Source organism: Drosophila mauritiana, chromosome 3L (assembly GCF_004382145.1).
Source record: "Drosophila mauritiana strain mau12 chromosome 3L, ASM438214v1, whole genome shotgun sequence".
NCBI lineage: Eukaryota > Metazoa > Arthropoda > Insecta > Diptera > Drosophilidae > Drosophila > Drosophila mauritiana.
In genome coordinates, this window is record NC_046669.1 from 12,387,815 (window position 1) to 12,410,496 (window position 22,682).

The 22,682-nt window shown below is 39.3% G+C and overlaps 6 protein-coding genes across 9 annotated transcripts; 4 read left to right on the top strand and 2 right to left on the bottom strand.

Moving 5' to 3' along the window:
- Positions 1-2,987: 2,987 nt before the first annotated feature.
- Positions 2,988-4,039, bottom strand: LOC117141422 (probable small nuclear ribonucleoprotein Sm D1). Its single transcript, XM_033304851.1, has 2 exons — positions 3,915-4,039; positions 2,988-3,416 (listed from the first exon to the last, which is right to left on the bottom strand). Exons 1-2 carry the CDS (start codon positions 3,926-3,928, stop codon positions 3,056-3,058), a joined length of 375 nt encoding a protein of 124 aa, XP_033160742.1. The 5' UTR covers positions 3,929-4,039; the 3' UTR covers positions 2,988-3,055.
- A 319-nt stretch (positions 4,040-4,358) lies between these two features.
- On the top strand, positions 4,359-10,685 carry LOC117139776 (tyrosine-protein phosphatase 69D). Of its 2 annotated transcripts, none has more exons than XM_033302384.1 (12): positions 4,359-4,649; positions 5,481-5,583; positions 5,676-7,519; positions 7,575-7,820; positions 7,880-8,123; positions 8,192-9,086; positions 9,146-9,292; positions 9,349-9,459; positions 9,527-9,706; positions 9,766-10,073; positions 10,135-10,270; positions 10,333-10,685. In XM_033302384.1, the coding sequence occupies exons 1-12, from the start codon at positions 4,553-4,555 to the stop codon at positions 10,408-10,410; spliced, it is 4,389 nt and encodes a 1,462-aa protein (XP_033158275.1). In that variant the 5' UTR covers positions 4,359-4,552; the 3' UTR covers positions 10,411-10,685. The 2 variants fall into 2 exon arrangements, with proteins under 2 accessions (XP_033158275.1, XP_033158276.1); XM_033302385.1 differs by having other exon boundaries at positions 8,195-9,086.
- Positions 10,686-11,078: 393 nt separating this feature from the next.
- Positions 11,079-14,500, top strand: LOC117141228 (protein ABHD18). Of its 2 annotated transcripts, XM_033304588.1 has the most exons (8): positions 11,235-11,324; positions 11,975-12,030; positions 12,272-12,539; positions 12,875-12,987; positions 13,045-13,183; positions 13,244-13,333; positions 13,393-14,102; positions 14,165-14,499. In XM_033304588.1, exons 3-8 carry the CDS (start codon positions 12,408-12,410, stop codon positions 14,286-14,288), a joined length of 1,308 nt encoding a protein of 435 aa, XP_033160479.1. In that variant the 5' UTR covers positions 11,235-11,324; positions 11,975-12,030; positions 12,272-12,407; the 3' UTR covers positions 14,289-14,499. The 2 variants fall into 2 exon arrangements, with proteins under 2 accessions (XP_033160477.1, XP_033160479.1); XM_033304586.1 differs by lacking the exon at positions 11,975-12,030 and having other exon boundaries at positions 11,079-11,324; positions 14,165-14,500.
- Positions 14,501-14,731: 231 nt separating this feature from the next.
- On the top strand, positions 14,732-16,021 carry LOC117139387. The gene is made up of 4 exons (XM_033301649.1): positions 14,732-14,857; positions 15,128-15,324; positions 15,379-15,634; positions 15,695-16,021. The coding sequence occupies exons 1-4, from the start codon at positions 14,797-14,799 to the stop codon at positions 15,874-15,876; spliced, it is 696 nt and encodes a 231-aa protein (XP_033157540.1). The 5' UTR covers positions 14,732-14,796; the 3' UTR covers positions 15,877-16,021.
- Positions 16,009-19,534, bottom strand: LOC117139385 (kinesin light chain). Of its 2 annotated transcripts, XM_033301647.1 has the most exons (6): positions 19,427-19,534; positions 17,455-18,081; positions 17,220-17,340; positions 16,674-17,153; positions 16,296-16,601; positions 16,009-16,228 (listed from the first exon to the last, which is right to left on the bottom strand). In XM_033301647.1, exons 2-6 carry the CDS (start codon positions 18,054-18,056, stop codon positions 16,211-16,213), a joined length of 1,527 nt encoding a protein of 508 aa, XP_033157538.1. In that variant the 5' UTR covers positions 18,057-18,081; positions 19,427-19,534; the 3' UTR covers positions 16,009-16,210. The 2 variants fall into 2 exon arrangements, with proteins under 2 accessions (XP_033157538.1, XP_033157537.1); XM_033301646.1 differs by lacking the exon at positions 19,427-19,534 and having other exon boundaries at positions 16,009-16,225.
- Positions 19,535-19,961: 427 nt separating this feature from the next.
- Positions 19,962-22,659, top strand: LOC117139384 (ankyrin repeat domain-containing protein 11). The gene is made up of 3 exons (XM_033301645.1): positions 19,962-20,205; positions 20,767-22,382; positions 22,444-22,659. The coding sequence occupies exons 1-3, from the start codon at positions 20,073-20,075 to the stop codon at positions 22,615-22,617; spliced, it is 1,923 nt and encodes a 640-aa protein (XP_033157536.1). The 5' UTR covers positions 19,962-20,072; the 3' UTR covers positions 22,618-22,659.
- The last annotated feature ends 23 nt before the right edge of the window (positions 22,660-22,682 follow it).

The window sequence follows — 22,682 nt, forward strand, 5'->3', positions numbered from 1 at the left end:
CAAAAGATTTTAAATTAATACAGGATATGTATTAGGATAATTCCACTGCAAATTTAGATTTGTGTGCTGTTAACAAACAAAAACTGCTCGTATATTTTGCAATTAGATATCTTATAAAAAGTTAGTTCATAGTTTAATAAAAGAATTGATGAAATGATGCAGGATTCCTGCACTGAAGATTGGCAATCTGCAGTTGAAGAGCAAACAGAGTGGCAAATATCATTAAAAGACAAACAAACATCATTTATTATTCCAAGTAAACAAAGATTTATATCGCAGATCGAGCATCAAAACTCAGTGTTTGTATCCAGGTCTAGACAAACACACTGCAGCGCATTCCACTTCAGAGCTGCAGGAGGAAGATACATACTTGACAAAGGCACTGTCTGCTTAAGTGCAAACATTTGTTTGTCTGACATTATGTCAAAATTAATTTGGTTGTACCCAGTGGATTTTATTTCATTTTCTCTCCTATCTTAAGCAGATGCTTATCTTGTTAATTTTGCGATTCGTTTTATGGCAAACCCAATGCGGAGCGCGGCCCTTTTTGTTTTATAATTTATTTTGATCTGGCCGCGGCATGCATTTTCGATTGATATTGATGGTTCCTTCTGGAGGAACATGTTTTGCTCATCAATGAATTGGCGCTGAACCTGTTTGCCCTGCCTCATTTAGTCTAAGGACCTCGACTTTTCGCCATACGAAAAAGACAAGGAGGCGATACAAACTTTCACATGCGAATACACGGGCCCTAAATTGCGAATCGGCTTTTGTTTCATGCCGAAGCATCATTATTTAACTGCATAGTTAAATGTGAGTCCCAAGTCCATTACCTGTGTCGATAAATTTTACATCGCACTAATTTGATGCTGTGATTTATGACGCTTTATCGAAGGATTCTACAGTTTTGGATTACAAAAGTTGCTTTAGGTAAAAATCTGAAATACACAACTCATGCCCATATTTCCCTATTATCTGAAAGGCTTTGCGCAAAGGAACTGCATATATTTTATTTATATACAAATCGAGACAATAGATTGCAAAGGATTTGAAAATCTTCAAAGTTGTTTGAGGATAACAAAATCAAACTTTCGCATTCATGGTCGTTTTTAAAAACATTGAAAACATTTAAACGATGGGATTTCATACGAAATTATTTGGGGAGGACTTCCAATCACGGCTATTGCTGTTCTTAATTTTCGCTTATCAATAGAAATGAAATGAAATTTATATTTAATTTTTGTATATAATTAATTATACAAGGTTTGGTTTTAAAATTGATTCCTTGTTAATCGGTTGAATTCCAAATGTGGCCAGCATTTCTAAAAGTGGGTTATTATCTTCGCTTCTTTTTATTTTTACAAGGAAAGCCTTTTTCATTAAGCATTAGCAATGCAAAGCATCTCTAAAAACATAAGAATAATACATAAAATATATTTAAACGTAATTTAAATGTATTTAATCGCCCGAAGATACTTTCAAATAATTTCCCCTTATTTTTGTAACCCTTATTTGTGCAGTGTGTAAATTTAAAGCCAAGTACTTTCAACCCCTTTTCGAGGGTGACTGAATTTCTGCTAATGGATTTAATTAGATTATCGTGATTTCATGACTTACTACATCCATCATACAAACTCGATGTCCTTTCGTCACAAGCATTTTGCATTTCTGCTTGAATGCAAATAGCAGTGTTATTGTCGAATAAATGGGTATCAAGTAAAGAAATCCAAATGGTAAAACCGGGCAACTAGGCTCAAAAGGAATGTATAAAGTTAATAGATGGATATCAATTAAACGGTTGCAGAAAAAGATACAGAAATGGTATTTGAGCTAGATTGAATGCAAACAAAGCAATTATATAGGCCCTAAGGTTACTGAAAGTATAATGCCATTGTGGAAACATTTTTCAATATTTACCTGTGTCATAGTTGAAACTTCTCCATAAAATGATGTTCATAAAAAGCATAAATTACGATAAGTTACGACTTTTACCAATCCTAACACTCCTAACATTCAATAACCGTCAAGTATATATATATACATATATAGTGCACGATTATTAAAGTTTATCGCACAAATCCATACAACAACAAACTTAGTATGAAAAACAGTGCAACAACAACTGCAGCCAAAATCATATTCTAAATTAAACCATAAACGAAAAAACAGATACAAATTCCAGACCCTGACCACACTTCAAAGGAAAGCAGTAGAGCTGTGAATATTGAGCAATTGTAAACTTAAGCTAAAAATAAAAAATAAATTATTTTATCAAAAGACATTTCTTATGTAAGATTTAAGATTTAAAATTGGCGCCTTACTTTTAGCGGGTATCCGAACCCGAACAGCGATAATTGATCGGAACAAGTTCCACAACTTTAAATTTCGATATATTATCGGAACCGGTTCCACCCGCCTTTGAAAATTGAAATCAAATGTTATATTCTTTGTCCATAATAAAGCGTTTTAAAGGGATGGTTACTCCATTATCCCTATATCATTTTCCAATCAGTTACTAAAAGTAGAAAGTTTAAAGGTAACATGTTTTAAGCGATGCTTATTTAATGGCATTAACCATATCCCCATGTACTCCATTTCGCCGTGCAAAACAATAGATTGGGGTCTTTCTCATTGTTCGCTCAGCATCGCAACAAAACTAAGTGTAGCATCAGTAGTAAATATATTAGAATCTCTATCTCTATCTCTATCTCTATCTCTATCTCTATAGTATTGTTGGACATTAGAAAGACTTTTGGTACGCCCAAAAACAATTAAAAGCATAAAGAACTTGTTTTTACAAACTTTCAAACATTTTTAATCATAATTTAATGGCGGGAATTTTCTTTCAATTTGATGCCAAGTAAACACATTTCTCCTGAGCTACTACACAGAGTCACTTCTAACAATATACATATTCAGGTGGTGTTCCTTTACTAGCTGAAGACATTTGTCAGTTGTTCGTACATAGTAAATGCATACAGTGTGGATTTATCCAAAGAATATTTATATTCTACATTTATCGAAAATTGTTTATTAGATGTAGCTGTTACAAAGATTAACGTCGGCCTGAAGCTCGGCCCCTTCCGCGACCCCGTGGACCACCGCGTCCGCGGGCGCCTCTGCCCCTGCCGCGATTTCCCACGCGGCCGCTGTCCTTCTTTTTTGTCTTCGACTTCGGGGTGTCGTCGATGAGGAGCGTCTCCAGCGGCAGGCTGTCCGGCAGTATGAAGTATCTGATGTTGTTGCCGCGAATGCTCAGCGTCTCCAGGTGGACGGGATCCCGGTTCTTGATCGTCATCCGAACGCTCTTCAGGTGAGTGTTCATGGCCACATCCACGCCGGTGATGGTGCCGTGGATCTGGGTGCCGTTCTTCAGTTCGATGGTCACGGTCTCGTGACTTAGCTTCATAAGGAATCTGTAATGCATCAACGGAAAGATTAGTATATGAAATCAAGGAAATCCCTGTTGCAAAGATGCAGCATTTCAGAGATGCAAGGCTTTTATAGGTAGAAACAAACATCTTATTGGGCAATTGAAATATGAGATAGAATGGGGAGTAAGGAAGCATCATTTTTCATGGAATATTCTTAGAAAAGCCTTTACTTTTAGCAAATGAATAGGTCTCAAAAGAAAGCTTGTATTTGGTGGCCCTAGTTTTAAGTCATTCGAAATCATATTTACAGTGTAAGCATTGTAACCAGATACAAGTAAATAATGGAAAACTATTATAATAACAGATCAAAACAACATTCGTATTAAATTAAAAATTGTGTACAAAAACAACAAATGGCAACATCGCTTTTGCATGCATACATGTGTGCAGATTTGCAGAACTCAAAAACTGAATAAAACTATAAACCACACGATCACTAATAGGATGAGCGATATAATAAGTAAATGACACATAGCATACCTTACTAATTTCATGTTTTTATGTGTTTTTTTGTGGTTTTCTGCAAAAAAAAACGCGCACAAACAATGCCGGCTAGTTTACTTGGAATTTGGTGGTTGCGGAGAGCTGTTGTATCGTGTGCTAAGATAGCAACGCTCATTGGTACTGTAAAATATATCGGCTAACAATCGGAATCGTAATAAGAGTGAATATGAAATAATAAATGAATTAATGTATTCCAAAAATTATAAATTATAATTTTGCCACAATTAAGTAAGTGGTGAGCGTTGTACTGCTCCATAATTTAATACTTGTGTCATTTTAATTACTCAAGCTAAAAAATACGATAGTCCAATTTATATTCCGATTCAGTTGTTTCAAATCCCTTGGTAACCGCAGCCAAGGGTACATATTCGACTGACTTATCGATAACGCCGCATATCGCGAAAAAAAACAATCCAGTGTTAAGAAAATAACGATTAATACTTCTTCGCGGTCGCCGTCTATTAACTGGTTTTTTTTATAAAACACATTTTTCGGTGTTTAGCAGTCGCCGCGACATTAGTTCAACGCAGTAGAGCTTTTTTACTCGACGCAGACATCGAATATAATTTTTGACATATGTATTTATCCGGCTCGGAGTGAGAAATTAGCAAGCCATGGCGTTACTCTACCGACGCATGTCGATGCTATTAAATATAATCCTTGCATATATTTTCCTTTGTGCGATATGTGTGCAAGGATCTATGAAACAAGGTAATGTTTCAAATAGAACTTACCTGAATTTTTAACACAGAAACCCAGACGAACATACATACATACATACGTACATCAAGAACCGTTTGTGGGTGTCAACAAATTGCAATGTCTCATTTTTTTGTGTTGTTTTTGCAAATGTGAATGAAGAGTTTTACATTAAGTTGGAAACTAGAATTATCATTTGATATGGTGATAAACAAGACGGTTGTATAGTTCTTAAATACAGTAGCACTCGAACTATGTCGGTAACGCCCAAAGATTACGGCGATGGGGTGAGATTTCAATTGGGGCTAAACAAAAGTAGTCGCGCATACATATGTACACACTTCCCGGTACATACATACGTTCCATGTCTTTGCGTACATACTTATGTACATCTCTTTGATTTATCTGAAATATAAGCACATATATATATATTCGTAATATTTGTGCAGCTAAATACGTGTTGATTCCGAAATTACACCGGATTACTATCGCGAATTTTATGGCCAATATTGTGGGTGGAGTTTCATTTTTACGTCTGGCTTTTGCCGCCCATCCAGAAAATCCCTTCTTGGTTTCCATCATAAAACTGAAAATTTAATAGGAAAGTTAAATAAGAAGTTTTCCTTCAATATAGTTCAAATTTGAATATTTTACTTAATCGCATAAAACCAGGAAGCTATAATCAGTTTTAAATATACACAACCATTAATTAATCAGGAAGATATATATTTCTAACATATTTTTAGGCTGACAGATGCATGCTACTACTAGATCGGTGTAATTTCTATAATTACGTCTATATACAAAACTGATAATTACAATAAATCTGAAATTTATTTACAGAGTGGGCAGAAATAGGTAAAAACGTATCTCTAGAGTGTGCATCTGAAAACGAACCAGTAGCATGGAAACTGGGCAACCAAAGTATTAATAAAAACCATACAAGGTTAGTAACTTATTCCAAAAATATCTAAAAACATTTCTGTCCCCATAAAGATTAAATAACATAATAATCTGATAATTTTTCGTTCTTTTCAGATATAAAATAAGAACTGAGCCATTGAAATCCAACGACGATGGCAGTGAAAACAACGATAGTCAAGACTTCATCAAGTATAAGAATGTCCTGACGCTTCTCGATGTCAATATAAAGGACTCGGGGAACTACACCTGCACAGCCCAAACGGGGCAAAACCATTCGACTGAATTCCAAGTTAGGCCATACCTTCCATCCAAAGTCCTGCAAAGTACCCCGGACAGGATCAAGAGAAAAATCAAGCAGGATGTCATGTTGTACTGCTTGATCGAGATGTACCCGCAAAATGAGACGACTAATAGAAACCTCAAGTGGCTTAAGGATGGTAGTCAGTTTGAGTTCCTGGACACCTTCTCGTCCATCTCGAAGCTGAACGATACGCACTTAAACTTCACCCTGGAATTCACAGAGGTTTACAAGAAAGAGAATGGCACCTACAAGTGCACCGTCTTCGATGACACCGGACTCGAAATTACCTCCAAAGAGATTACCCTTTTCGTAATGGAAGTGCCACAAGTTAGCATTGATTTCGCCAAGGCAGTCGGTGCTAATAAAATATACCTAAACTGGACCGTCAACGACGGCAACGATCCAATTCAGAAGTTCTTCATCACTCTGCAGGAGGCTGGAACACCGACTTTTACTTACCATAAGGACTTTATTAACGGCAGCCATACATCGTATATTCTGGACCATTTTAAACCGAACACAACATATTTTTTAAGAATCGTGGGAAAGAACTCGATTGGCAATGGCCAACCCACCCAGTATCCCCAGGGAATCACCACGCTTAGTTATGATCCCATTTTTATACCGAAAGTCGAGACTACCGGCAGCACGGCGTCCACTATAACGATTGGCTGGAATCCCCCACCGCCGGATCTCATTGATTATATACAATACTACGAACTGATTGTCTCCGAATCGGGCGAGGTGCCCAAAGTGATCGAAGAGGCCATTTACCAACAGAATTCTCGAAACTTGCCATACATGTTTGATAAGCTTAAGACCGCCACAGACTACGAATTTAGGGTAAGGGCATGCAGTGATCTAACCAAGACTTGTGGACCATGGTCCGAAAACGTGAATGGCACAACGATGGACGGCGTGGCAACAAAACCCACCAACTTGAGCATACAGTGTCATCATGACAACGTCACGAGGGGCAACTCCATCGCCATTAACTGGGACGTTCCCAAGACGCCAAACGGCAAGGTTGTGTCATATTTAATTCACTTGCTGGGCAATCCCATGAGCACTGTGGATAGGGAGATGTGGGGACCAAAGATTCGAAGAATCGATGAGCCCCATCACAAGACCCTCTATGAAAGTGTTAGCCCGAACACAAACTACACGGTGACGGTGTCCGCCATAACGCGGCACAAGAAGAACGGCGAACCGGCCACCGGCAGTTGTCTAATGCCCGTCTCCACGCCGGATGCCATTGGTCGGACCATGTGGTCGAAGGTGAACATGGACTCCAAGTACGTTCTCAAGTTGTATCTACCCAAGATCAGCGAACGCAATGGGCCCATATGCTGCTATAGATTGTATCTAGTTAGAATTAACAATGACAACAAGGAATTGCCGGACCCGGAGAAGCTAAACATCGCCACATATCAGGAGGTTCACAGCGATAACGTGACTAGAAGTAGTGCATATATAGCGGAAATGATAAGTAGCAAGTACTTTAGGCCGGAAATATTCTTGGGCGATGAAAAGAGGTTCAGTGAAAACAACGATATAATCCGCGACAACGACGAAATTTGCCGCAAATGCTTGGAGGGTACTCCATTTCTGAGGAAACCAGAGATCATCCACATACCCCCACTAGGCTCACTCTCAAGTAATTTATATTAACTTTATTTTTTTATATTTGAAACTAATGTGCTTTTCTTTAGATTCCGATTCTGAACTGCCCATTTTGTCGGAGAAGGACAACTTGATCAAAGGAGCAAACTTAACAGAGCATGCTCTGAAAATCTTAGAAAGTAAGTTAAGAGATAAAAGAAACGCGGTGACCAGCGATGAGAATCCAATTCTAAGCGCCGTCAACCCAAATGTGCCACTCCACGATTCTAGTCGAGATGTCTTCGATGGTGAGATAGATATTAACTCCAATTACACCGGATTCCTAGAGATAATAGGTGCGTAGTGATTGATTATTTGAAAGCAAAATGGTAATATCCTTTTTTATTATCCTCAGTTCGGGATCGAAACAATGCCCTGATGGCTTATAGCAAATATTTTGACATAATTACTCCGGCGACTGAAGCTGAACCCATCCAATCCTTAAACAATATGGACTACTACCTTAGCATTGGGGTCAAAGCTGGAGCCGTACTACTTGGTGTCATACTTGTGTTTATTGTGCTGTGGGTTTTCCATCACAAGAAAACCAAAAACGAACTCCAAGGCGAGGACACTTTAACACTAAGAGATTCTTTGAGGTAACTAGTAATTGTTTGATCTTCTTGATGAATTCCCAATTAATATTCAACTGTTTCTTCACATCAAGCAGGGCATTGTTCGGTCGCCGAAATCACAACCACAGTCATTTTATAACTTCCGGAAATCACAAAGGATTCGACGCTGGCCCCATTCACAGATTAGATTTAGAAAACGCCTATAAGAACCGACATAAGGACACTGACTACGGATTTCTGCGGGAATATGAGATGCTGCCAAATCGCTTTAGCGATCGGACAACTAAAAATAGTGATTTAAAGGAGAATGCCTGCAAGAACAGGTATCCCGATATAAAGGCTTACGATCAAACGCGCGTTAAGTTGGCTGTCATCAATGGCCTGCAAACTGCGGACTACATCAATGCTAACTTCGTAATTGGCTACAAGGAGAGAAAGAAGTTTATCTGTGCACAGGGTCCAATGGAAAGTACCATCGATGATTTTTGGCGTATGATTTGGGAACAACATCTAGAAATAATTGTGATGCTTACAAATTTGGAGGAATATAACAAGGCCAAGTGCGCGAAATATTGGCCAGAAAAAGTATTTGATACGAAACAGTTCGGAGATATTTTAGTGAAATTTGCACAAGAACGTAAGACTGGTGATTATATTGAACGAACCCTGAACGTTTCCAAGAACAAAGCCAATGTCGGCGAGGAGGAGGACCGTAGACAAATCACCCAATACCACTACCTAACGTGGAAGGACTTCATGGCACCAGAGCATCCACATGGCATCATCAAATTCATACGTCAAATCAATTCCGTCTACTCCCTGCAAAGGGGTCCAATTTTAGTGCATTGCAGTGCTGGTGTGGGTAGAACCGGAACCCTGGTGGCCTTGGATTCCCTGATCCAACAGCTGGAGGAAGAAGACTCGGTGTCCATTTACAACACAGTGTGTGATCTACGACACCAACGAAATTTTTTAGTCCAATCTCTGGTGCGTAGATATGGAAAACCCACTCGTAGCTGCTGTAATAGCCTTTCTTTTGCTTGCAGAAACAATACATCTTTCTTTACCGGGCTCTCTTAGATACTGGAACCTTTGGAAACACGGATATTTGCATTGATACAATGGCTTCTGCAATTGAATCTCTCAAGCGCAAACCCAACGAGGGTAAATGCAAATTGGAAATGGAATTCGAGGTTTGTATAGTTTGATATCTACTTGCAGTCGTTTTACTTATGATTATTTATTTCAGAAACTACTGGCCACAGCGGATGAGATAAGTAAATCATGTAGTGTGGGCGAAAACGAGGAGAACAATATGAAGAACAGAAGTCAAGAAATTATACCCTACGATCGCAACAGAGTAAGTAGTAGTGGCTAACTTTTATACGAACTGTGTTTAATGTTTGTGAATGTTTTTGCAATTAAAGGTTATACTGACACCACTACCGATGCGGGAAAACTCAACCTACATTAACGCATCATTCATAGAGGGCTATGATAATAGCGAAACCTTCATCATTGCCCAGGATCCACTTGAGAACACTATAGGAGACTTCTGGCGAATGATCTCGGAACAGAGTGTTACCACCCTCGTCATGATATCCGAAGTGAGTACTTAATGCTTTATTTGTTTCCCATTCAACTGAGTGATTTAATTGCATTGCAGATTGGAGATGGTCCCAGAAAATGCCCGCGATACTGGGCAGATGATGAAGTTCAATACGATCACATACTCGTGAAATACGTGCACAGCGAAAGTTGTCCATACTATACTCGCCGCGAATTTTACGTTACGAATTGCAAAATAGACGATACGCTGAAAGTCACACAGTTTCAATACAATGGTTGGCCCACCGTGGACGGAGAAGTTCCTGAAGTCTGCCGTGGCATTATAGAACTTGTAGATCAAGCATACAACCATTATAAGAACAACAAGAATTCTGGTTGTCGATCTCCACTCACAGTTCATTGCAGGTATGAGGCTATGCTGTGATTCATTAACTTGACGGACTAATCAATTGTAAATTATTTGCAGCCTGGGAACCGATCGAAGTTCCATTTTCGTCGCCATGTGCATTTTGGTCCAGCATCTCAGGCTGGAGAAGTGTGTCGACATCTGTGCCACAACAAGGAAATTACGATCTCAGCGAACGGGACTTATCAACTCATACGTAAGTGAATTTGTTTATATATTATTATCAATGTATTAATTAGACGTTTATATGGTTTTTAGGCACAATACGAGTTCCTACATCGCGCAATAATTAATTATTCAGATTTACATCACATAGCCGAGTCAACATTGGATTAAGTTAGATATGTATATACTTATACGAGTACATAATGCACGTGTTGGAACATCAATGCATCAAATGTGCTATGATAAATTATTTGTATATTTATAAAATCTTTTAATAAAGTATTTACAAGGGCAAGCGTAATTTTTTTAACGAATTACGCTTGCCCGACACATAATATACATACAAATATAAATGTAGTGTATACGTATCGTATTGATAAAACTACCAAAGGAAAATAAGTAACATATTTTATAAGATACAATGTAATAAAAACTGAGAATAAGAATTGTACTTTTTATGAGCTTGATGAGTGTGGCTTACATTCTTATTGGTTGTGTGGATTAATGGGTTTCGAATTTTTTTTGTTATAATAGTTTTGCATTTTTTTTTTGTCACTTATCAGTTGGTAAAAATGACTTCATTATAATAGTATTTATTATTACACTCTTCAGTTTGTAAATATGGGAAAAAAAATCCATAAAATAAGTTAACGTAGTTATCGTTTTTATTTATTTTAAATGAAATAAAAATAAGCAAATTTGAATTGTTTCACATTCCATTGTTTCAAATCGATAAAATTATGATACACCAACCTGACATGAAAACCAAAATGGATTTCGTATTTTATTATTATTTTATATTAAGTTTCAGATTAGTAGACATTGCTAAAATTAATAAGCATAAATTTTTGTCAGTTTTTAAAATTGGAAGTCTTATCACCATGGAAGTTTCTACGCAGTTATCGATAGTGCAATAAGCGTTTTACCATCCCTATCGGAAGTATTGTTTATTATTATTTTGGCAAAACAAGAAGCCCCATTTGCCATTTTCCGAAGATGCCGAGTAAACTAGATAGCATATATCGCCGCATGCTGATAACGAGGTTCTTCGAAAAGGGATGGGGCAAGCCGGAAAACCTGCGCAAGTGAGTTTTTCATTTAAAACGGAGTATGGCGAAAATTAAGTGCTCCCCTTACGGATTCTTTACGTAATACTATTATGATTTCAATTTGCTCTAGGTTATTCAAATTGGCGTTAAAATGTAATTAAATAACTGGTTCATCTGTGGGCAATGGGAAACTCTTGTGTGTTTTAGTTTACAAGACATTTAATGGTTTCGGTGGGCTTTCTTTTCAATAATAATAAAATATAGTTTGACTTATTAAGTATATATTTGCATTTTCCTCCTTCAAAGGCTACTAGATGTGCATGGACCTATTCACGGCTTTACTAATTTATTAACAAATACTTACAATTTAGTTTTACTTACTTGAAAGGGCCATCTTAATAAAGGTTTATCGTAATATATGCTCTATGTTATCCTAAATTCCTCATAGTCACAAATTACCAACCGATAATTAACAAAGTTCATCTTAATCTTATTAATTTGGAAACCTATTGAACTTCAGGTCAACATTTTCTGTTCTATCATCGAGAAATGAATTTATGTTCTTAAAAACGATGTGGTTCTTAGGTTAATTCAAGTCTTTGTTAGAAACTTGAGTTTTCTATGCAACCTAAGTACGTAGATTGTTTATTTTTATCGTTTTACGATGCCATTAATCTGCATTACAGTGCCCTTCCGCCAGTGGACACTGGACTTGACCACGATTTTAGATTCCTCCGTACAGGTTAGTGGGAAATAAACCCTAAGCAAGTTAGGATCATATCAATAGATACTTTTTTAAATTGGCAACTTGCTTTCAACAACTAAAGCTTAAAAAGTATTAATTATCCCTGAAGTTCAATCAATCATTTAACTTTTTTTGCTCCCAGAAAAGCTCATCATTATTTTCGATTTTGTAATTTAATTACTTGTACATTTGTACAATTGTATATGCCGACCATTGTATCTGACGACCATTATTTCAGAGTATTTCAGTTCCGAAAGGTAATATCCAGTAGGGAGTCATGTTTCAAGCTCGTGCCGCGCGATTATCCGGTGGAGATAACAAAAAAAGAAATCGGTGCGGAAAGCACGCTGATAGAGGGCCAATTTAAGACGCCCATGGAGCTGCACATGCCCGGAGTTGTGCCCGAGGAGTCCCAGCAGGCGCACTTCCAACTCTTGATCCCTAATAAGTGGAAAAACGAAAAGCACAAGCCCATATGCATTCATCTGGCCGGAACGGGTGATCATGTGAGTACCATCGCGAGATCCGTTGTCCAAATTCCGAGATTAATGTCTGTTTACTTTCAATAGAGGCCAAACGCCAGGCGACCGGCTTATCTATCAGCATGTAGCTAAAAGTGGGTCCCACCAAAATAGATATTGTTTTACCTTTACCAAGCCAGCTTTAGAGCCTTATATTTAATTTGTTTTCCATGATGTTTAAGCCCATCTGTTCATAGTTTGCTCAACTCCTTTCGATACCCAAATAGAAACAATTTTGTTTGGGACCATTTTCAGCCATAACTTCATAATAGTACATTAAAACGCAGATATTTAAATGGCTTGATTTTCAAATATTGCAGTTCTTTTGGCGTCGACGAAATTTCATTGCGAAACCGCTGCTGAAAGACGCCAATATTGGATCCATAATACTGGAGAATCCTTTCTATGGCTTGAGAAAACCAAACAACCAAACGTACGTCTAATTGGTTTAGATATATTTTATGCAATAATGATTAATATATTATTCTAGGCGTTCCAACCTGCACAACGTGTCTGATATCTTTGTGATGGGCGGCTGCCTCATCCTGGAATGCCTGGTTCTCTTTCATTGGTGCGAAAGGAATGGCTTTGGACCACTAGGCGTCACAGGATTGTCAATGGGCGGTCATGTGAGCTAAAATTGATTATAACTATTAAAGAGACTGTAAACAATAATCGTTTTCGTTTAGATGGCATCACTGGCTGCTACAAATTGGCCAAAACCACTGGTACTTGTGCCATGTCTATCCTGGTCCACCGCCTCCGCTGTTTTTACAACTGTAGGTGCTGCTATAGCATGGAATATCAAATTGAAATAGCAATGTTCCATGTGTTACAGGGTGTCATGAGCCAGTCCATCAACTGGGATATGTTGGAAACGCAGTATTTCTCGGATGGACAGTACAGAGAACGGCTATCGAAAATGGTTACTGTGATCGACGATGCGTTTTCCGCGGGCCAAAGCTTCATACAGAACTTTAATCAATCCCTGCAAGAGCTGAAGGAGGATATCAGCGATACGAGAAAGATCCACGCAACCGAAAACAGTAACACCTGTGGGGATAAGTACGAGGCGCAGGGCATTTGCCCCCAAGAAGATAGTTCCATATTCCTATCCAAGTCCTTGAAGAACACCAAACTTGACTCCGAGAACCTGACCATTGATGCCAAGGACGCGCTCAGCCAAAAGGTGGCCATCGAAACGGAGGAACAATCGAAGGATTCGGGCTCAACGTTGACCAACCTCATGAAGTTCATTCTGCCCCTGTCTGCGCAGAGCAAAACCGACAAAATAGACATAACCAAGACGAACTGGTGGGAACGTGAGGCGTTGCAGTTCATGCGCGGCATGATGGACGAGTGCACCCACCTGAAGAACTTTTCGGTTCCCTTCGACACCTCCCTGATAATCGCGGTCTGTGCGAAAGATGATGCCTATGTGCCCCGGGAGGGGTGCTCCAGTCTGGAGGACATATGGCCAGGAGCAGAAGTTCGTTACTTGGATGCCGGTCATGTGAGCGCCTACGTTCTGCACCAGAAGCTGTTTAGGTGGGCATGCTGTTTTCTCTATAAATTTAAATAAAATTATAATATAATACTCTTCTTTTCAGATCCTGCATTATTGAGGCTTTCGAGCGGGCCAAGAAAATCTATGAGAACGACGTGGGCGAGGGCCTGAAATGTGATATAACCTATGAGCAGTTGATAAAGAGATATGACAAAAATATTCAGTAATTATAAGTTAGCATATTAAAACATAATGATGAATATGTTGCCATTTAAAGAAAAGTTTTAGTAAATTGTACATAATTAAGTATTTTACTTGCGGGGGGAGGACAGTTCTCTTGATTTTGTATAAAAACTGGTTCCCCATATATGTATTTTCTAATTTAGATTATATATTGACCACGCCCACCAAAACGCCCACAAACGACAATAAATAAATATAACCGCCAACAGTTTGAGCTAGTGAGCTATCTAAATATAGCTATAATAGTCTTTTCTTCATTCGCAAACATACAAGCTGAGTAAGGAGTATCCTATAGTCGAGAAACTCGTATAAAGCGTTCCCTCTTTTTTAATATATGTGTAAAATATAAAAAAAAAAAACATTTAAAAAAGTGCCGGTTAAAGCAAAGCTTTATTCATTTGGAGTTAAGAACTTTTCGTTCTCAAAGCTTGGTCACACTGGTGTTTAGCTTTTGTTTTTGTTGACTGAAATAAATAAAGAAATTGCAATATAATGGATCCAGTAGTACTTGTTTTATCTTATGGAGCAGTTCCTGCACTGGAAATCGTGGAAAGTAAGATTAGTTACTTGAAAAAGTACAGAGAGTTCTTCAAAGGTCTTATTTTTCGTGACCCAGTATTTTCACGTTGTTATAGCTTTGTTTATTTGAAATTTATGAGTAATACAGGCTAATTAAATATTTTTATTCTGTTGATATGAATATAGCATACTGATCATACAGTACATGTTTAAAAGAGTATAAAGGATTTTTTTTAAAAAGATCGTTTCATAAAGACTCGTACTACCAACTAAACACTATAAACAAACCCAATTTTCGTTGCAGATATTTTATCCGAAGTGAATCAATCGAAGGAGTCAACATCAACGGAGTGCTCACTTAATTGCTATAAGTGCATCGTTAAAACCAAGTACTATAACACTTCAATCAACCTAATTCCATTTTCTGGAAAATTGGAAGCTGTGCCGGAGAAAATTCTTCAAGCAACCGAGGCGTTGATCATTTACTTTGATTCAAAAGATGTAAGTGTTTTAAAATCAATAATATTACATATATTATAATACCATTATTTGCAGACCTCCTTTATCGACACTATCCCCAAGACGTTAGCGAAGAATGAACAGATTCAGCTGGGCTTTCTGCTAACCTCTTCCACTTCAGAGGAAGGTGGATTGTCCTTTGGAGAAATCAAGGAGAAAACGAATTTCTTTTTTGACATCATAACATTGAGAAGCAATGTTGAGAGTGACCCAGATGAAGATGAAAAAGACTACGAGGAAGTTGTGGAGGGTTTGAAAAACGTAGTTTGGTCCAATGTCAAGTTTGGTTCGGGTTAGTGCCCAGGATTTGAGTTGAGAAACCAATAATCCATTTCGTCCTAACGATTTGCAGATCACAAGGAAGAAATCAGTGCCGACGAGCTGGATAGTCAGCTGAAGGACTTTGAAAACTTACTCCTCACGGCTCAAAATCTACGTAACGATACGAGCCTCACTCGGGAACAATTTCTGGATCGAGCTGAGCAGTTTGCCGGCATAGTTTCCTCGATTTTAAATGACAATGATAGCGACTAACTGCTACCCAGTTATCGCATCGTAAACAACGTACTGTTTGTTATCATTAATAAATATTAGGCTGATTCCAATGTAAAGTGTAATATTTGGTTCGTATTATTGGTTTAGTTTTGGAATGTTTAAATACAAACAGGATTATGTTAAATATATTTGGTTTATTATTAAAAGCGGTACATATTTTTTGAAATAACAAGGTATAAAACGTTGTTTATTTGCTAATGTATGCTTGAGAGCTTATGTATATTAAGGAATGAATAAATAAAGTGTGTGTTTGCTGTTAGCTTTCAATCATAAACTTAAAGATTCCGTTGTGGGCGATGAACAAATAATATTTTTATGGTTTCGCATTCTTCTGCAACGATAAATGGCAAGTATTAATGTAAGTTAATTAAGTTAACTGATTCGGTATTGAAGCTCACCTCCTCAGAGAAATCCAAATCCTCTTTAATTGCCTTCGATCGTCGCTTTTCGTTTGACGTTAGCAATTGTGAGAGCTTCGTTTGTTTAGCTAGATCGTAGGCTTCCTTTTTACTCCGCATTGCACAGTCTTCCAGGGTTTCGGCCGCTTCAAACATGCCTTGACGTCGGTAAAGTGCTCCCAGATTTTTTAGAGTGGTTGTGACCGTGGGCGAATCCACTTTAGCGGCCTTATGCCAACCGCCGTACTCGCCATATGGAGTGTTCTCCCTGTTATCGAATTTGTGCTCCTCACGCTCCTCAGCCACCTGAAAATTGTAGTAAGAAAAGGAACTTTATAGTATTTACCAGGCATAGGAGCAAGCACAACACAATATTACCTGCCAAATGGGCTTGTTTTTGCTGTCGATGGCTCCAAACTCACGTTCGTGGGCTCGCGTCAAGACCTGCTTATAGAGGATTTCAGCTTCCGTGTATCTACCTTGCTTCAGATAGCAGCCGGCCAGGTTATTCTTTGTCTTGGCCACGTTGGGATCATCGGGACCCAACTTTGATTCGTAGATGTCGAGAGCTCGCTGGTAGTACTTCTCAACCTCGTCGTACTTGCCCTGATTCTGGCAGAGCAAGGCGAGATTGTTGAGTTGCTTGGCAACATCGGGATGATCCTTTCCCAGGACCTTCTCTCGGATCTCTAAGGCACGCTTGCACAGTGGCTCGGCATCTTTGTACTTGCCACGTTTGCCATAGAGGACGGCCAAGTTGTTCAACGTGGCCGCCACGGCTGGATGGTTCTCGCCCAATGTCTTTCCCCGAATCGACAGAGCGTCGTTGAGTAAATTGGCGGCCTCCTTATACTTGTTCTGTGTGGCACGAGATGTTGTTAATTAACGATTGTATAAATTAAGTTAATCAAAGCGTAGACGCACCTGATCGCGGTACACGAGAGCCAAAATGTTCAGCATGGTTGCTACATCGGGATGGTCGTGACCACTTGTCCTTTCGAGATCTTCCAATGCTTGTTTGCAGAGGGGAACGGCTACCTCGTATCTAGAAATATATCAAGTTATTATAGTTAATGATGAATTGATAGATAACAATGTTGTAGGCAAGGGGTTTCTTTGCTGCTCACGAGTAAAATAAAATGCATGGTTGATGGCTCACCTTCCCTGGGATGCATACTGAATGACCAGGTTGTGCAGAGTGCGGAGACGCGCTGGAATCTCGTAGCCGGAAGTCTGGTTGGCGAACTGGCTGGGCGGAGTGGGCGACATGTTGTGTCTGTCCTCGTTTTCCTCGTCCGGGAATAGCTCGACCACGGGATCGGTGCGGGACTTGTCGCAAGCGTCATCCTGCTCCTGATTCTCGTCGTACTTCTTCACGGACGCCATAAATTCCAGGTGCTTCTTTTCCTCCTCCAGTTGGGCCACCAGCTGCTCGGATGCCTGGAACTTTTGCTGAGTGTTGGCCAGCTCGTCGCGGAGCCAGGCGTTCTCCTGGTGGAGGCGGCGCACCTGTGTCTTAAGCTTGTGCTTCTCGGCCTCGATGTTCTGCAGATGGGATGTCAGGGCCATCATCACCTGGGCCTCGCTGAGGCCCAGTTCGATGTTCTCGATGTTCTTTCGCAGCATGTCCGACTTTTCATTGTCCTTCTGCACCTCGGCGATTCCGTTCATAATCGAAACATGCTCCACTCGCAAGGCTTCGAGGCCTTGAAGGACTGTTTTCGTATTGGTTATGATTTCGTCCTGCGACATTTGCGTCATTTTGCCGATTTTCTCAATTTTCTGTCTACAAAACACAGACAAAATACGAAATTAGTAAGTGTTCTTACAACCATTTGGCATTTGAAAGTGTAACAACATGAATGATATCCAAATAAAAAGGTGTTTATCGAGGTATTTGATGTGTTTTACATCCTGTATGATTTGATAGCTTTGGAGACAATCATTTTAACCGTATATTAAACGATTCAAGCTGCGTTAATCAATACGATGAAAAAGAAAATTCGCAGTGCGCATGCACGTTGAAAAAGGTGGTTGATAATCGAAAATGCCCGCGCTATTACATTCGCTGTAACGATAACTTTTAGAAACTACAGAAACTATTAAAAGTAAAGGATTAACTTTCTGGATTATTTTAACATCAATCTAAGCCAATCATATTAAGCCAATCAGATTATCCGCTTAACAAATTCCAGTTCGGTCAATGATGTTTTCCAATTGGAAACTAAGGGTGGAAGCATTTTCGATTTATATCGAATACTATGCTTTGAAAACTTTCTTTTATTTATTATTTATCAACATTGCCGGTGTGATTTACATAAACATGACACTTCGTTAAAAAGTATTTAAGGCCATTTAGTTCGTTTATTATGGTTATAATTATGGGCGAAAGTTAATTACACTTGGCGTCATGCAATAAACAAAAAACGAATTGCAAAAGTAGCTGCTTACATCAACTGAAAGGAATTGTGTAGTTTTTTAGAGACCGAAGCTATTAGTACCCTAACATAATCTAAATTATAGTTTTCTATTATCTTAGTCTTTCGTCATTTGCCTTTCGAATCGGAAATCTAGATTGCGTAAAATGAGATTGTGAGTTGAATTCGAGGAAATAGTTTCATTCTTAATCAAGATCAACAAATATTGTGATTTCTTTGGTGGGAAATAATCTTAACCGGTCGAATAGTCAGAGTATTAATATTGCAAATGGGGTTACAACACCCTAGCTCACTAATTCCAGTGTATTAAAAAGTGAGTCACTATATAATGTACAATCCATGAACACTTAAACATAAAATTTCGTTGCATTAAGAGATTGTATTTCGTATTTATCATGCTAAAAGATAACTTATGCCATGAAATCACCCTCCATTTGTGTTTACTTTGCCACACGAGCTGCCGCCGAGCACTTTTCCAACTAGACTTGATTATTTATGTAAAATGGATCATATTTTCCAGCACTAAACTTTTCTTCAAGTGGCAGTCACTTATATTTATGTGCAACATATGTACATACACACAGAAGCGCAAGTAGATGTGTTTGTGTGTGGGTGAATGGATTTTGTCGTTCGAAATCCAGTTGGAAATGGTTATGCAAGTTATCGCGCAGTGCAATTATTCTAACTTATTACCAGCGGTTTTGCTCTGCAAACTCCTCAAATAAGCGAAATAGAGCGTAGATTTGCTATAAAAATATCTTACACTGCAAAACTTCTAAAATAAAACTGAATGTGACCGTAGCCGGGGCGTTGAGTTGTCTTTGACAAGCTCGGCCATTTTTAAACTGAGCAGTAGTGGTCACACTGTCGGGAGGAGAACGCAGTGGAATCGGAACACTAACTAAATAAATGAAAATTCCTGAAAAACTCGGCTAGACTAACAATGAGACTTCGTATAATAGCTAAGATGTAGTATAAATAAAGTAGTAGTTAAAAATAATAATGCGCAACATGCTATTTGTAAGCAACTATAACATGTTGGAGGTCAACAAACCCACATACCTTGGTGGAGCAGGTATTGATTTAGTTCAATAAAAAAGTTTAATTTTTAAAACGAATTAAAGGTGTATTTTGAAATTTATTCACATAAATATATAAATTAATTTGTTATTAACTTAATGGATTTGAAAACATCGTTATTATATTAGCAAGACGGCATATTTTTGTATTCACGATACGGTCGCACTATTCTTTTTGTAATAAATTTTGCAAGACTTTTTCAAGTCTCCGTTTTTGTTCTATATTTTAATTTTTACCGTCTACAACTGAACAAAAGAGTATGCCACCCCCAAGACCGAAGGGGATAGGATTTAATACAGGAGCTACCCAACCCAGATCGAACTCAAACACGCCAATGTCGGAGAGGCAGCAAATGGCTCTGCTCATCCAAATGACAGCCAACTCGTCGACAGGTAAATAAGCAAAATAATTAAGTGCATGCCTACTCTTCACATGATTCAAGTGGATTTTATAGTTCAGTTACAAAGCTTAGAACTTTTACTCGTCGACTTGAATTTCAATTCATATCGTGGGTACTTCACTGCGTACATACCTACACGCATATACATCTATGCATGTACATATCTATGTATGTACATACATAAATGTATCTGAAAGTCAGGAATAATGTAAAGTATCCGGAAAACTGGTTTCGATTGTGGATAAATTGCAGGTTGACTGATTCAAATATGAAGATACCAATTATTATTCAAGAAATATATGTAAAGATGTCAAAAAGACCCTCTTCTCTTGTCAAGGTTTAAACTTTTAAAACCAAAATTAAAAACAACTATGCTTAAGTTCTTAGATCTCTAACAAAATCATATTGTTTGGTTTCCTTACGAACATAACTACAAATTCCACACGAAAAGATATCCGATAGATAATAAGCTTTCATTTTACTCTCCTACATGATCTTCCAAACTAAATCACACAGCCGTCAAATGTATTGTATAAGATTCTCGTTCTTGCAGATTCATCCCGCACCAACTTAAAGAAGAATGAATGCAAGAAAGGAGACACAGAGACTGACGAGGGCAGCCTGAATGAGAAGCAAGAGGTCCTGGATACGAAAGACAAATCTTCAGCGGAGGAGAGCAGTAACGATGGTAAATCCAGCGATACGAATCATCAGGGAACTTCGGCTGCCAAGCGTTGCTACTCAGACATAGAGGAGGACTACGAGGAATCTGGCGAGGACGTGAAGAAAAAGAAGCGTAAGGATTCGGAGCATGGAAAGGACGTAAAGGGTGCCTCCCTGAAACTGACATCGCGCGTCGAGAAAAGCTCCAAGCTAGCTGCAACGAAGGGATCTCCGTCAGGAAACAAAAGCAGCGCTTCCAATGCCGAAAAGGAGCAGGCGGAGACTAGTAAGAATGTAGATATTGAGAACGAAACGGAGTGCAGCGATGATTACAAGAGTAACGACAGCCTTTACAACGGAGGACTCAAAGTGCCGCCATTGAAAATTGTGATTCCGCAACAGAACTGCTCAATCGACACTGAGGGCAATGTGCTTCGAACTGGCAAGGTGACTGCCTCCCGCAATGCCGCCCTGCCGTATGTGGTCAGCTCCAATAGCGATTCCATTGACACCGTCATAACCAATCAATCTATTAGCCCGCACGAAAGTCCACAGAAGAGCAACAGCATTTGCTCAACAGCCCTGGATGACAAGAATATAAAGCTCTTCAATGACGAAAAGAACCTAAGGGTCCTGCGAAGCTCTCATCGCACTGGAGTGACCAGTGTGGAGCGCAGTTCCAATAACTCCTCCCCGCAAATGCAGAGCAGCTCTCCATCGCCAGCGTCATCCAATCATGCCAACGATCCTGCAGATGTAAAGCTCTCCTATAGCAACATGACGTCTAGTCCGATCCCGCAAGGCCACCAGTTTGACCAGGAGGCAATCACCAATGTTCCGAGCCCGTCGACTTCGTCGACCTCCTCGTCCAAGGACATAAATCCTTCGAACGTGGAACTCCATCCACGGAAGCGAAAGATTCGACCGAAAAACACCGACGACAGTTCGAAGAACTCAAATGCAGCGGATTCCGGTGTCAACTCCGAAGAATCTCACCCCCATGACCATCCCTTCACCAATGGCTTCCAGATGTTCTTGAGCATCCGTCGTCAGATCGAAAAGAAGTGGAAGAGCTTGTATCCGGTGAAGCCAAGACCTCCGCAGGGATACAACGAGTATCTGCTGACAAAGAAATCCTACTTATTAAGACGCAATGCGCCGATCTCAGTTCCGGATATTCCACGCACTGTTCCGCAGGCCATGGAGAGGATCTATCAGGATCAGGAGAAGGCCAGACGAGACCTGATCGAAGCACACACCGTGGAGCGGGAGAAACTATGCATGAACGTTGAGCAGGAGATAATACGCGTTCACTCGAAGGCGGCCAGGAGCATATCTGGACAGCCGGCGCCCTATTCCGTTTGCACGTACTTGAAGGACGACGAGGTATACAACATGATCACGCCGGAGCAGGATGAAAAGGAAAAGAGTGCTCGCTGCCGCTTCAATGGACGATTGCTCCTCAGCTGGCTGCAAGATGTCGATGATAAGTGGGAGAAAATCAAGGTACGTTCACCCTAAGCAAAACCTTTTTCGTTGCAAATCTAAATTGTTGTTATCTTTGAAGGAGTCCATGGTGTTGCGGCATCATAACGAGGCGGAAAGTCTGCACGCCGTGCAGGTGATGGATTGGAATATATTTGCAAAGCGAAATAGGCTATGTGACAACCCGATTGAAGTTAATTTGGAGCACGTTCCGATCGTTTCAGTTGGTGACGACTTTGACACATTGCCAACATAACTGACGCATTGAAATTAATAAATTGTTATAATATTATAAACACAGGAATGTGTTTCTCCGAAAGA

Coding starts and splice junctions, on each gene's coding strand:
- LOC117139384 (XM_033301645.1), top strand. CDS start 20,073: ATGCCACCCCCAAGACCGAAGGGGATAGGATTTAATACAGGAGCTACC. Junction 20,206..20,766: donor GACAGCCAACTCGTCGACAG/GTAAATAAGCAA, acceptor TCGTTCTTGCAG/ATTCATCCCGCACCAACTTA. Junction 22,383..22,443: donor ATAAGTGGGAGAAAATCAAG/GTACGTTCACCC, acceptor TTATCTTTGAAG/GAGTCCATGGTGTTGCGGCA.
- LOC117139387 (XM_033301649.1), top strand. CDS start 14,797: ATGGATCCAGTAGTACTTGTTTTATCTTATGGAGCAGTTCCTGCACTG. Junction 14,858..15,127: donor TGCACTGGAAATCGTGGAAA/GTAAGATTAGTT, acceptor TTTTCGTTGCAG/ATATTTTATCCGAAGTGAAT. Junction 15,325..15,378: donor TTTACTTTGATTCAAAAGAT/GTAAGTGTTTTA, acceptor CATTATTTGCAG/ACCTCCTTTATCGACACTAT.
- LOC117139776 (XM_033302384.1), top strand. CDS start 4,553: ATGGCGTTACTCTACCGACGCATGTCGATGCTATTAAATATAATCCTT. Junction 5,584..5,675: donor ATTAATAAAAACCATACAAG/GTTAGTAACTTA, acceptor CGTTCTTTTCAG/ATATAAAATAAGAACTGAGC. Junction 7,821..7,879: donor CGGATTCCTAGAGATAATAG/GTGCGTAGTGAT, acceptor TATTATCCTCAG/TTCGGGATCGAAACAATGCC.
- LOC117141228 (XM_033304586.1), top strand. CDS start 11,236: ATGCCGAGTAAACTAGATAGCATATATCGCCGCATGCTGATAACGAGG. Junction 12,540..12,874: donor TGGCCGGAACGGGTGATCAT/GTGAGTACCATC, acceptor CAAATATTGCAG/TTCTTTTGGCGTCGACGAAA. Junction 13,184..13,243: donor GATTGTCAATGGGCGGTCAT/GTGAGCTAAAAT, acceptor GTTTTCGTTTAG/ATGGCATCACTGGCTGCTAC.
- LOC117139385 (XM_033301647.1), bottom strand. CDS start 18,056: ATGACGCAAATGTCGCAGGACGAAATCATAACCAATACGAAAACAGTC. Junction 17,341..17,454: donor CAGTATGCATCCCAGGGAAG/GTGAGCCATCAA, acceptor ATATATTTCTAG/ATACGAGGTAGCCGTTCCCC. Junction 17,154..17,219: donor CTCTCGTGTACCGCGATCAG/GTGCGTCTACGC, acceptor CGTGCCACACAG/AACAAGTATAAGGAGGCCGC.